The 14260-nt window shown below is 40.8% G+C and overlaps 2 protein-coding genes across 2 annotated transcripts in view; both read right to left on the bottom strand.

The window, feature by feature from the left end:
• The window catches only part of LOC134220186 (general odorant-binding protein 72-like), a 33168-nt gene extending 24325 nt beyond the window's left edge, over nt 1-8843 (bottom strand). Inside the window, exons 1-2 of the mRNA XM_062699168.1 lie at nt 8655-8843; nt 8416-8583 (exon numbers count right to left, since the gene is read on the bottom strand). Coding sequence (XP_062555152.1) covers nt 8416-8583; nt 8655-8732 — 246 coding nt within the window. The 5' untranslated portion in view covers nt 8733-8843. The remainder of the gene's footprint in view (nt 1-8415; nt 8584-8654) is intronic.
• Nucleotides 8844-9515: 672 nt separating this feature from the next.
• Nucleotides 9516-11762, bottom strand: LOC134225603 (glycosylated lysosomal membrane protein-like). Its single transcript, XM_062705803.1, has 4 exons — nt 11214-11762; nt 10835-11101; nt 10608-10769; nt 9516-10387 (listed from the first exon to the last, which is right to left on the bottom strand). Exons 1-4 carry the CDS (start codon nt 11307-11309, stop codon nt 9713-9715), a joined length of 1200 nt encoding a protein of 399 aa, XP_062561787.1. The 5' UTR covers nt 11310-11762; the 3' UTR covers nt 9516-9712.
• Nucleotides 11763-14260: the final 2498 nt, after the last annotated feature.

The raw sequence follows: 14260 nt of genomic DNA, 5'->3' as shown, positions 1-14260 counted from the left end.
TTCAAATAATTGTCGGCAGACTGTGGAACCGATAAAATATCTAAACCGTCGCGTATCGGAACACAATAATATAAAAGATTAGTGCGGAGTAACTTGTCTGATTTATTCGTAGATATTCATTACTGACAAAAGTAGAATAATAAAAACATGGAAACATATACATAACAAACTGTCAACTGTGTATGTGGTACAGGGGTGTACTCGCGTTGCTCATTAATAGGGTCATCTACACCAACACTCCTCCTCGCGATTCATCCCTGTACTGCTAATTCATGTGCGCTGCAGGTGGCCAGACTTCCTCAACGGTATACGAAACAATATTTTCGCCAGATATTGATTTTCCTCGCTTTACAGATGTCGTAGTCATAACGTGATCCTTATATCGCGCTGGAAGAGTTCCTCTTGTAGTTCTACGAACCCGAGATAATTCTGCTCGCTGGTCATCATCATTTTCCATTTGTTCTTCTCCATAGTAAAGCTCTTCGCATGATTCAAAACCCAACGTGTCATATTGTCGTTCCGTACTACTTTCTGATCGCATACTGTCATCATCGGCTTGCTTCGAACTGTCATTGTACGATAGAAGCTCCTCCTGTCCTATAGGTCCCCCAAAACTAGGTACCAATGGCTCCAATATGATAATTGATTCCTGTTGATCAGCAATCTTAGGATGAAGGCATTCCACAAATTTAGCATAACTGCTTATTACAACACAATCATTTTTCAAATCCAGAAAACGATACGATTGCTTCTGATTTGAGTAGCCCATAAATTTCATTTCACGAGCTTTTCCATTCCTTGCATCTGGTGCTCGAACCCATGCCAGGGAACCAAATCTTCTGAAGTATTCTGCATCCGGCTTGAACCCGTTCCATTTTTCGAAAGGAGTATTGTCCTTACAATTGTCCGACGAACGATTCAGAACATACACCGCTGTCGATATCGCTTCGCCCCAATATTTCCTATCAAGTCCTGCATCAACTAACATACGCTTTGCTCTCTCCGTCAACTGATTACACTTTCTTTCCGCCAGTCTATCGTGTTTCTGAGAATATGATACATGTACGCCTTCATTTCTCAAATACCGCTTCAAACCAACATCTACGGACATTTCTGTTCCATCAAGTCGTAATTCCATTGGTGCTTTTCCGTAGCTCTTCATACAAAATTCGACGAAATCCTTGATTTTGCAACTGATATCCGATCTCTCCCGTAGTAGGTACACAAATGTCATTCCCGTCAAGTCGTCAACAAAAACCAAATAATATTTATCTCCAGAAGGTGTATTCACCATCAAACCACTCAGCTTTATATGCACAACTTCTAGTTTCTTCTGCGCCTTATCAACTTTCCTTGGAACATGGTTTCGGAATGGTGTACTTCCCCTCCTATCATAATTTTCGCTCATTCTCCTATCCGGGGTTTGCAAACGATAAAGACTGCCATGACGATCAGCAATCACCGTTTTTGCGCCTCCTTGATTGATTATCTTGCATCCCTTCTCACAAAAATCAACACAGTAATTCTTACTTGTCAGTGTACTCACAGAAATAAGTCCACTGGTCAATTTCGGTACGAATAAAACATCATTCAGCTGTATCTGCACCGGAACACCGGAGCCATCCATTCCGACAATGCGACCGTACCCGACTCCTGTCGCATCAACCTCCTTCCCGTTTGCCAGTGAAACACGAACATCGATTATTTCTTGCAATCCATCGAAAAAACTTTTGTCACCTGTCATGTGTCTAGATGCGCCGCTATCAACAAACCAGTCAGACGATGATCCTCGACCCACCATAAACGCAATAGGCCCCTCTACGACGTTTTGCACCTGCTTCGCCTTTGGAATTTCTTTCGCACTCGAATCTTCTTCTTTCCGCCTGACATCATGGCCGGTTGAATTTTCCTTCTGCATGATCCTACAGTTACGTTTCAGATGGCCAGGCTTCTTACAATAAAAACAACTGCGTGTGTCCTTGTTGACCTGAACATCACCTCCACGGTATTTCCAATATTCAGCCCGCATTGCTTTCTCACCTGAGCCAGTGGAGTTCCCAAATCTTTCACGGCGCTTTTCTGCTTCCGATAATAACTTGGACTTAATCAGATCGACGGTAAGCTCATCCCTTGGTTTCTGCTCAAGAACCGTTGCCAGCGAATCGAACGAATCTGGAAGCGAACAAAGCAATAATGCTACCTGCAACTTTGCTGGAATCTGCTCTCCCACATCCGCAATCCTTTGCAATAAATCAGTGAAAATCTGGAGGTGCTGCTCCATATCTCCGTCTTCTGTCAGCTCTAGACGAGTGAGCTTCTTCAACAGGTAAACTTCCGATCCTTTGTCATGATAATCTTTCAAACATTTCCACGCATCCTTTGCATAGGCACAATTCCGTACCAGACTAGTCTGGTTATCCTCCATACAAAGACCAATGGTAGCTCGAGCCTTAGCATCTGCTTTCTTCCAACTATCAGTGATGGGGTTCGGTCTTTCCTCTGCAATAACGTACCATAACTCTTCACGCACTAACATCATCTCCATCTTAAATTTCCACGACTGGAAATTGTGGTTATTAAGCTTCGGGAGTGGGAAACCTGGGAAACGCTGCTGGTCTGCCATCTTCTTTTCATCCACTCACGGAAATCCTTGGTCGAAACGCGTTTAGAGCCTTCGCAGAAAAAAATACTTAACGATTTCCGACCGAAAACACTCTCGATCTCGCGAACTTATGCTGGGCACATAACCTGTCGGCAGACTGTGGAACCGATAAAATATCTAAACCGTCGCGTATCGGAACACAATAATATAAAAGATTAGTGCGGAGTAACTTGTCTGATTTATTCGTAGATATTCATTACTGACAAAAGTAGAATAATAAAAACATGGAAACATATACATAACAAACTGTCAACTGTGTATGTGGTACAGGGGTGTACTCGCGTTGCTCATTAATAGGGTCATCTACACCAACAATAATCACTAGTTGGCCAAACGATCACTCGTGGCGCGCGCATCGTTTTTGCTCGAGTTTGACGTTTGTTCACTACCGCCATCTGGTTCGTGATTTTCCCAACTAACTAAAACCAACAGATGGCGTTGGTGTTTGAACGACGATGAATTTGATGAGTAAATGTTCAATGTGTTATGTCTGTTTGTCTGTGGTTGTGCGTTGCTTCCGTATCGAGTGGTGTGCCCCCGAAAACACGAGCACTTTGAAACTTGGATTCCGTCAGGAGTGACCTTAATGAGGTTTTAGGTAATGAGGCAGAAAAAAATATGTTATATGTCTTTTTAGTGGAATGTATTCTAAGACGAGTTTAGTACTCTCCATTTAATTCCACTAATTATTTTGGAATCTTTGCAGCTGTGCAACTGTGTGGTCGTCTTCAGTGTCTCGTACTTGACTCGTACTTGTCATATTCTGTGGACAAATGTCTAGTTGATATTAATCAAAGTCAGAATTCATGACGGGTTGTTTTCAGGTCTAAGTCAGCCAATGTCGAGTAAACTATTAGTATTGTAGATCAAGACTTGAAATGTGTCCCTGGAAGAGCTTCTGGTAAATTTTAAAGTAATTTCTGGAGGAATATTTTAAAGAATTTCCAATGGAATTTTTGAAGGAATTCCTGAAAGAATTTCCGAAAGAGTTTCTTGAATGCATTTTTAAGTAATTCCTAATGGAATTTAGGAAGGAGCTCCAAATAGAATTGGCGAAGAAATTCCAAGATTTCTACAGAACTTCTTTCAGGAACTTCTTCCAGAATTCTTTCTGGAATGAATCGCCTTCGTTGAGCGTGCTTACAGTGGCACACTAGGAGTTAACTTTCTGAAATCAGTATGGCGAAAGGCATCTAAGGTTCGATTTCTCAAAATTAAGCAACAAAAATATTTAGTAGGCGTAGTAGCAGACACCTTATGTAGGAACATAACCGGTACTAAATAGTTTTCCAAGAAAAGTTCCTAATTTTGAAAAAAAAAAACCGCGTTAGATGTCTTTCGCCATACAAATTTCTGGCGGTTAACTCATGCTGGCTATTTGCGCATATACGATAGCGCCTGGATGAGGAAGCGGCGAGTAGAAAATCAGCCACTACCAATAATTCATTGTTCCATCTGCAATTTCTCCTGGATTTCCTTCACCATAGTCCTCCAACCCAACACCAGAGGGCCAGAAGCACCTTCGTTGAGTAGTGATTAAGGGGTGGCGTAATTGGGTCAATACTATGAGATGAGGTGACTGACCTGGAAAAGGAGATAATGACCCTGGGATGCGGTCACTATTCCAAAGCATTTTGAAGCGAAAAGATGTTACAAAATTACAAATTTATCAAAGTTGGAAGTCGAAGAGTAGAGAAGAAAGTGTATGGAACAAGAAAGGGCGTTGAGGACAACTTCACTGTTTTTGGGTTGAAACCCCCAACAAGAACCGCCGTCATTCCCTGGTTCCGTACTCGGGCTAATCCGGCATTGTTTCCGCCGATAGTCGATCTGTCTTCTTATTGGTCGAGTTGCAACGAAGCAAGGAGCGAGGAAGATCCCCAAGCCACCCCGACGATACCACCGGTAAGCCCGCAGCGAACAAAGTTGCTCTCCCGAGCAGGAACGACGACCTCGATACCTTGCATAAGAGGTAAAATACCAAAAAATATTACCAAAAATTTATATCCAAAATACTTTAGGCATAACGTACTCAGGTATTTCAGGTATATAAATTTTTGGTATTATTTTTTGGTATTTATCTCTTATGCAAGGCTTGTTCATAACAGAGTATGGTATCAATAACAGAATGAGGTATTTTTGAGGTAATTTCTCCTGCTAGGGCTCTGCCGGGTCGTCGGCCACAGAAGGAAGAAAGGAAGATGAGGAATGAAAGAATGGAGTAGCCAGAAAGAGGGGCTCTAAAGACAGGTTAACTAGGTTTAAGAGAGAGTGAAGACAGAAGTGAATAAAGTGTCGCAAAGTGAAGCTCTGTGGTTTTCCCTGCATTTGATTACGGGAGTTCCCTGTCCGCGAGTTGCTTGAGGTGAACGTGTCGAAGTCTGAACATAGCGCTGGGCAGATAAGTAATTAAAAATTTCTGAAGAATTTTTAAATTGAACTCCTGAAGGAACTTCCGACATTCTTAGATTTCTCCAAAAAATGTGTTGGGCATTGCTTCAAGAATTCCTTTAGAAATTCCCCCAGGGATTTCTCCAGAAACAACTTCGAAAATAAATCCAAAAATCATTTTTAAATTCCTCCTTCGAAAATTAAAAGAATGAATTTATAGAATCACTTCAGAATCTACCTCAGGAATTCCTTCGGGACTCAAAACTTCCTCCTGGAATTCTTTCGAAAACTCTTCGAATCATTCACATTGAAATAGGGGAACTGCTCCTTGAATTCATACCATGTACCCAAATCAATAACATTCGAAAACAAAGAATTGGTGCGCTATTTGTTTTGTTTCTCATTTTTGTGATTTTTTTCAGCAGTGAGCACGTCGGAAAACAACAAAACACGACACAAATTGAGCCTAAATTGCCTGTTTTGCGAATGTTATTGATATAGGAAATAGAGGTAATAAACTATAGAGGACGCTTGTCGCTGTCGTCACTGGCGAAACATCTTTTGCTGGCGAGGATAGGGCACTAAATGTCAACAAAGGAAAAATCGGAACGTTTTGACAGATACATAGGTACCCAACATGTTTGGGGACGATAACAAAGGGAACCGCAGCGACAATCGTCCTCTATAGTTTATTACCTCTATTATATAGGAGCATGTTATTAATAACGGAACAGATACCCTATATTCACAAATTCCTTTTAAACATAATCCAGAAATAGCTACCAAAACTCCTTTAGAAATATCTACGGAAAATATTTTGGTAATTCTTTCGGATATTTCTTCGAAAATTCCTTTGGGGATTCGTCCCGGAATTCCTTAACAAATTCCTTCGGAAAATTATAAGGGTTTTACGTTAGGTTTAGGGCAAGATGAATACACCACTAGGTGATCCAATCTGCCAAATACCCTATTCAGCCATTTTGGATTTTAGTATGAAATTTTCACCCCCACCATTCTCTTCCATAAACTTGGCAGATTGGAGCACCTAGTAGATGAATAATCTTGGTTTAGGGGTTAGGGAAAATTCGCGTAGGAATTTCTTCGGAAGTTGCTTCAGAAATTCCACCGGAAATCTCTTTGGAGATTCTTTCACAAATACCTTAAGAAATTTCTTCAGAAATTCTTTTAGAAATTTCTGTTAGCGTTTAACTTAATTTCTAAATTAAAAAAAGACGGTAATAAAAATTACAAAAAAATCAAGATTTTCTAAAACGTCCTCCAGAGATTCCTTTAGAACTATTTCCAGCAAATCCTTCAGAACTTTCTGCAGGAAATTGCTTAGGATATTCCTCAGTTTTTTCAAAAACTCTTTCAGAAATTTCTTTGGAAATTCCTCTGCAATTTTCTTCAGAATTTCTTTAAACATTTCTGAGGAAATTCCTTTAGAATTTACAATGTTATGAAAACTCATATGTGAATATGTACGTTATGTGGAAGATATTGTGCGAGAGTTGGGAGATTGCTGTGGTCACGTTGTGGATTTGGTGGGTCACGTTCCCCAGTTTAAGTCCGCCAGTGAGGATGTGCCGGGACGAGAATATTTGGAATACGGCGAACACGACAGGTCAACAGATTATTTCGATACAGCATCTGCGGTGGCGTCTTGAACAACGACTGCAGTAGAGACTATGTACTATAGTTAGAGATGTCGTAAAATCCCGATTAATCGATTAGTTACTAATCGATTACTCTTGATTCTTGTCGATTATTGAATCGATTAATCATTGTATAGTAATCGATTCAAAATTAATCGATTATCACAACGATGAATCTATTAATCGAAATCAGGCTATAGACATCCCTATCTAACTCCCTTAGCTTAAAAATATCCACCATGTCCCGGGCACAGTGTGCAGATAGACCGCTGTCAGTTGCATGAGATGTCAACAATCGTCAACAACACCAATGATTGTAGCTTGATAATTAAAAATATCCACAACAATAAAAGAGCAGGAATTATTTTTAAATTCTGCTCAAGCTTTTCACGGTGAAATAAAAGACAAATTGTTGATCTCCATGTAAGTAAAATCAAAACTGATCATGTAGAATAAGTTTTGAATCAATTAAACTCATTAGTCATATTTAATTAATATTCCCGATTAAAGTTGCATATTGAAGGAAGCTGAATTTGGATGTTTTATGATGTTAGGCTTTTTTAGATTTGACGCACGTTGCTCGGCGTTGGTGTTGGTGTTGGCTACGCTAAACATGAGCTCTTAGCATAGGCCTGATCGAAATAATCAATTAATTTTCGACATCCTTATGATGTCGTAAGATTCTGATTAATCGATTAGTAACTAATCGATTACTCACGATTCCTCTCGATTATTGAATCGATTAATCGTTGGGTTATAATCAATTCAAAATTAATCGATTATCACAACGATGAATCGATTAATCGAAGTAATCAATTAATTTGCGACATCTCTAACTATGGTGCTTCCACAACTCGGCAACAAACATGTCGCGGGTGGGCTGCGGGGACCAACGGTCGACGGGCGGTGAGTTTACAACCCAGAAGTCGATGTTCTGTGTTTTTAATGCCTTGTGCGTAACCATAAGGGTGTGTTCACAAATTACGTAACGCTTTTGGGGGAAGGGGGGATTATTAAATTATAATTAAAAATATTTTGAGCATTTTAGTGGAATGCCTTCACTTATCATAAGACGAGTTTGTACCATCCCATTTAATTCCACCACTTGATTGTACCTTGACAGATACGTATTTCGACCTCAACAGTAAGGTCGTCTTCAGTGTCTCGTACTTGACCAGACTTCACAAATCAAATTCCGCCGAGGACTATTGTCGGTCGATCGTTTGAGATGGCGATAGACCTGACATGAAACGCGAAATTATTGATTGATCAAACATATTATGTTTGAACATTTCACCAAACAATGTGATGTCCATGATAGCCAGGTTCCGATTTTTTATGAAAACCACGGTATTAGGCGATGCGCGGAATTAGGGCAGGTCACGGTATCAGTTAACCAAAGGCTTAACGACAGAAAATGAAAGCATTGTTGATGATTTTAATTGGTATTTCAATAAATTATTTAGCAGACTATCACATAAAAATTAGTTATGCGGACTCGGACAACGAACTACGACTGGGATACATTAGCATAGTGTTTCCTATCAAGATGCACTTTGCCAAGTAATAAAGTCTACCACATATATAAATACGATAAATACGATATTATATAAATACGATAAATACGATATTATCTATTTGGACTATTCGGTCAAATGGCACTTGTTCCTACTTCTTTTTAAATGTTAAGATAAGATTTTAACTCACCGCCTGCATCATTTCCAGTACACAGTTAGAGTAGCATTTGAGTTCCTTGTTCTCGGCGAATTCACCTTTCCCTAGCCCGTCAATCAGGTCGACGGGAGCTTTCGTTTTCCCAATGCACACATTACGCATCATTTCACTCGCTTTGGCCATCTGTTCCATGGTCGATTTCTGGAGGCAATAAATCGAAAATCAATACTACTAAATGAATCATGTGAAACGAGTCCTAAGCAAATATTTACACTTTCAATCACATGGAAGGATAAAACTGCAGCCAGAGCTACGTGGATTGCAAACTGTGCCACTTTGTGGAAGCCCATTCCCGGGAACGAGTATAATCGATTGTACTGAATGGAAAGATCAACTTATGCTAATAATGGATTTGTTTTATTGATGAGGCATATTTATACAACGCAATGACTCATATGCTGGACAGGAAGTTTAATTTGAACATAAGCATTAGGCAAATCACATGTTTCGATAAAGTGCGGAGAGTGGCGCGTTGACATGGGTAGCACCTTCGCTGACAGCGTCGGATGAAGACGCAATGCGATGCGATTAATGTGTTACACCCAGGAGTGGGACACTAAATTTTTTATCATCTTGACCAATATTTTTGTTGTTCAACAAATTCAGGGCGACGATTATGTGTAAATCGTTGAAATTAAAAATGTGGTACAGTTGCATTACTAATCACTAATCATCGTAAATCTAGCTCAAACAATGCAAACTAAGAAAACGTAATATGCTTTCATGATTTTTTTTACCTTTTTAATGAATTTTCTTTAATTTTTGTTGATTTTTTTCGAGGGGTTAATTCATTGTTTCATTGACGCTGACCTACCGACGCGTCTTCATTATTGTCGGGACGGCGCCATCATTGTTTAAATGTTTGAGTCTGATTGTGTGCACATTCTCTCCCAATCTAAAGGCAAGATTGCCCCCAAAATACCCTACGGGAAGTGACACAAAACCCACATGTGCACCTTCACTGACAACACCGGATGGGGATACAATGCAAATCGATGATTACCGATTCATGCATACATAAACAGAAAGGGTATAATTTTCTCAACCATGCATGAATCAAAGATGACTGGGCGTTTTTCCTACAAAACTAATCTTTATTACCCTCACAACTTTCATTCAATAATTGGCTATCACATTTGGATCATAACATTGTTCATAAAACTAGGCATAGAATATGTGTCAATACTTATTAGTAACATTTTGCTTGTGTACTCCTACGGCTAAATAAGAAATGCGCTATTGGGACGAACGACACTGACAACAATACTTTCTACACTCGAATTCCCCGTCGATTCCGTAGCTTCTTGGTGCAAATGTAGATTCCTCCAAAAAGAAGCATAGCCAACGGTAAACCAATACCGATTCCTGCCACAATCAACACAAAGGCGGACAGCTGTTCAAGCGGAGGCACTCCGTATCCGACCTGGAACGTCAGCGTCGTGTAGTTCGACTTGGTGTAGAATCCATCACCACTGAAACCGAACGAAATGTTCATGCCCTGAACCAGTAACGTGTCCAATTTTTGTCCGAAAATCGCGTAAGCTAGGGTGGCATTCAATGCATTGGCGGCGGATGCAATCGCTTCCGGTACAGTTTGATGTGTTTCGGTCGACGTGGAAACATCCCGCTCGGGGTGCGTGTAGGAAACCGGTCGATACTCGATGTACCCGCCGGTAGAGAATTTGAAGGCACCGGGCGAAAGCACGTCAATTATTTCGAAAATTCCCGGCGTGTGCTCATCGTCCAAACTTCTCCGCTTGGTGATCTCGAAATCGGTACCGGTGACTGCCTGTTCCGACACGACAAACAACAGTTCCACCGCAAACCGGGGTCGATTGAACTTGGCGCTGATATTGTTGAAGACGATGTCGACCTGGGTTGAGTTGGATGTGTGCAGCAAATGCGGGAAATCCATTCCGTGATCTCGCGTCGAGAAGGCGTTCAACTAGAAGCAGAAGAACATAACGAATCGGAGGTTTAAGACATTCTGGGATAGAAGTTTTCATCAAATGTTGTATATATAAAACTAAACAAAATCGATTCTACTCTCAATACTACATGCTGGGATGTTAGGTTCATCAACCGGTGTAACTGAATACTCCCCTTTTACGTAATTTATCTTCTCTGCCCCTTTGGAATGACTTTCTGACCCACATGATACCAACCTTGAATAGAAAATCGTTATCGACACTCAATGCAGCAATCACATCCTTCTCGTTGAACCAGAGCAGAGTGCGATTGTACTTGAAATCATGCGGGTTGTAGACAAAAACTTTGTCACTTCCAGCCAATGCTCCAATGTCGTCCGTGTCATCGAACTGGAATATCTATAAACGAAAGTCAAAGCCCTATGAGTTCAATCAGAAAGAAAACAATAATGCGCTTTTCCTACCCGGTTAATAACAGTCATAAAAGTGTAGATGGGCGCTTCACTGAATTGGACCGACGACGGTTTTGCGTCCAGGAAGTCGTACCAGTTGATCTTCAAAGACGCATTCTTTCCCGTGAGTGCCACCAAGATTGTCGGTTTCCCCGTGAAATCCCATACGTAGTGAATCGTATCCACCTCCGAATCAGCTCGAATGTGGATTAGGGTCAACACGTTGCCATCTTCGGTGCAAATATCATCCGGACAGTCGGGATTCAAGCGAGCCGTCAGCTGTAAAGAATCGATCGCAATTCAAGCATTATCAGCACATTGTTCAACCCTTTGTTCTACATAAGTTGTTTATGATTACGAAACCGGGGCATTAGTCACCATCCATACTCACCTTGCGATCGATGTCACTAACTTGGGGCAACGTACATAATCCCACGCCAGCCAAACTTACTACCAGCATAACTTGCAATCCGCCAAAACATAACATCTTGAACGGCACCAATATCCACCCCTTTCGAGACACTAATTGTTTACTTTGATAACAAAAAATGATAACAGATTTTACAAACAACAAAAGCAACCTTATCAATATTTCCTTCTACACTGTTTTTATTCGACGTTTGTAGGATGCGACGACTCGAACGACAACCCTCCTGCGTCCTGCGTCTTCCAGTCTAACGAGGCCAACCAACAACCAACGATGACGACCTTTGCAGTTTCAGTTGAATGAAGGATTCAAGCTGGATTTTTTAAAATGACTGATCTACTTTTTCTAATCGTTCAAAATCAGTTTGATAATATTGATCAGCAGTGATCATAATAACCACGATGAAAAGAACAAAAGTTCTATCGCAGTACTTCTCGTGTAGGTACTTCAGAATTCTTGTAGCCTTGATCGAAATTGCTTTTCTGGATTTGGTTTACAAAATAATTTAAGTTGTTTTCAAAATTTGTTCTTGACTTTATAAAGACTGACCGCGCGTTGACCACGGACAGTGACAGTTCTGAGATGATGAATGAATGAACAAAAGAAACAAAAACCGCTAGTTTCATACCGTTTCACATCTCAAACAAAACGGATTAAATAACACGGCGTGTTTGATATGAAAAAGAATTCAATGAAAAAGTGTTTAGGATGGATGCATAAATCTCGGGCAATATTTTATTAGGGTCAAAAAGCCAACAATTGTGAACAGAGAAAAATAAGTTCTAGTTTTCTATGACTAATCGATTCATTGATCAAAGTAGAAACTAATTTCATTGTCAAATATAAGTCAATGCGATAAAAGCTCTATCTGGTAAGAGGGCGAACAGGGCGAATGTCGCAAGAGAGAATTCTCTTCGTCGACTTCTCCTCTTTTTAATAAAAGTGACAAGCCGGGGATTTCATTTCAGTTTATCACCTCAGAATGCAAGTTCGCATTGTGTTCTATTGTTCTGATGTGTTAAACCACAAAGAAATGTGCTGTTTGTCACTTTTATTTAAAAGAGGGGAAGTCGACGAAGAGAATCCTCTCCTGCGACATTCGCCCTTATTCCAGATAGAGCTTGAAATACGTAAATGGTTATCTACTATTGTCTATCCGGAATAAATTTATACCGCTTTTTATACCGAAGTTGGATTTTTCTCCAGATACAGGCAACTTTCCCAACTTCGGAAGTAGTGCGCTGGATACGCCTAAAGATGCGCTCAACAACGCATCAATTAGTTTGACAAATAAAACTTCGGAAGAAAGTTCGGTTCGGAAGTCCGGACTTCCGAATTCTAACTTGGTGCTACGCCGACAATATTAGGGTGCCAATAAAAGATATTTTAGTTATTTATAAACTAAAATATCTTTTGTTCCAATCATTTATGAAAATCGACTTTTCGAATTTCTAAAACGGGTAGTGCTCAAAAGTTTCATCTTCTGGAAAAAAGTTCCTTTGCAAAATTTCAGCTTAATCAGACTTCGTTAAGTGTTTGACCATTTTTGCCTTTCTCGTACATACAACAAAGTTGTACCTACCAGTAGGCTCGCAGAAGGTTATAATTTACTCCAAAAGTGTGTATGTGTGTATTTATTTAATAGAGGTAATAAACTATAGAGGACGATTGTCGCTGCGGTTCCCTTTGTTATCGTCCCCAAACATGTTGGGTACCTAGCTGTAAAAACGTTCTGATTTTTCCTTTGTTGACATTTAGTGCCCTATCCTTGCCAGCAAAAGATGTTTCGCCAGTGACAACAGCGACAAGCGTCCTCTATAGTTTATTACCTCTATTATTTATTTAGCCCAAAAATATGTTTTTCAGAATGTTCGGAGCGGTGGGCTCAGTTGACCTTTAGAAACGTCAAATCAGAGACTAACCGGCAGGCAAGCTGACGGCCATTACCGCTTGCGGAAAACTGGATACAGACCGGTCATCGGACCGGATAGTCTGCATAACGTATCGAACGACAACCGTCAACGATGGTAGTCCGTAGCACTTTATTCCCCGTCAGAAATATCTCCAAGGCCACATGGACGGAAAATTCTTCTCGGACATCACGAACGTCTGCACCTACCGCAGTGCGAATATCCAGTTTTCCGCGAGCGATAATGGCCGCCAGCTTGCCTGCGGGTTAGTCTCTGATTTGCCGTTTCTGGAGATCAATTGCACCCACCGCTTCGAGCATTCTGATCAATGTGGCAAGTAATTGCTGATTAAGGTCACTCCTGACGGAATCCAAGTTCCAAAGTGCTCGCGTTTTCGGGGCACATCACTCGATTCAGGCGGCGCACAACTGTAATTTTTTTTTTAATTTTTGTTGATTTAGCTTTGCTGCGTCGCAGTTCGCGTGAAATAATAAAAATGACAGTTGTGCGTTGCTTCCGTATCGAGTGGTGTGCCCCCGAAAACGCGAGAACTAATCTTGGATTCCGTCAGGAAATGACAACAAAATAATTCAAAACCTTCTTATCCAGTTTTCCGCGAGCGGTAATGGCCGCCAGCTTGCCTGCGGGTCGGTCTCTGATTTGACGTTTCTGGAGGTCAACTGCACCCACCGCTCCGAGAATTTTGACCAATGTTGCATATAAGAAGGTGCTGGTTCAGTGAATTCAAGCCTTCTTATATACCACATTGATCAAAATTCTCGAATGGTGGGTGCAGTTGACCTCCAGAAACGTCAAATCAGAGACTAACACGCAGGCAAGCTGGCGGCCATTGCCGCCTGCGGAAAACTGGATAAGAAGGCTTGAATTCACTTAAGGTCACTCCTGACGGAATCCAAGATTAAAAGTGCTCGCGTTTTCAACGGCACACCACTCGATACGGAAGCAACGCGCAACTGTCATTTTTATTATTTCACGCATGCTGCGACGCAGCAAAGCTAAATCAACAAAAATGACAGTTGTGCGCCGCCTCTGAATCGAGTGATGTGCCCCCGAAAACGCGAGCACTTTGGAACTTGGATT

Source organism: Armigeres subalbatus, chromosome 3 (assembly GCF_024139115.2).
Source record: "Armigeres subalbatus isolate Guangzhou_Male chromosome 3, GZ_Asu_2, whole genome shotgun sequence".
NCBI lineage: Eukaryota > Metazoa > Arthropoda > Insecta > Diptera > Culicidae > Armigeres > Armigeres subalbatus.
The sequence above is the reverse complement of the archived record's forward strand: the minus strand, read 5'-3'. Positions and strand labels throughout refer to the sequence as shown.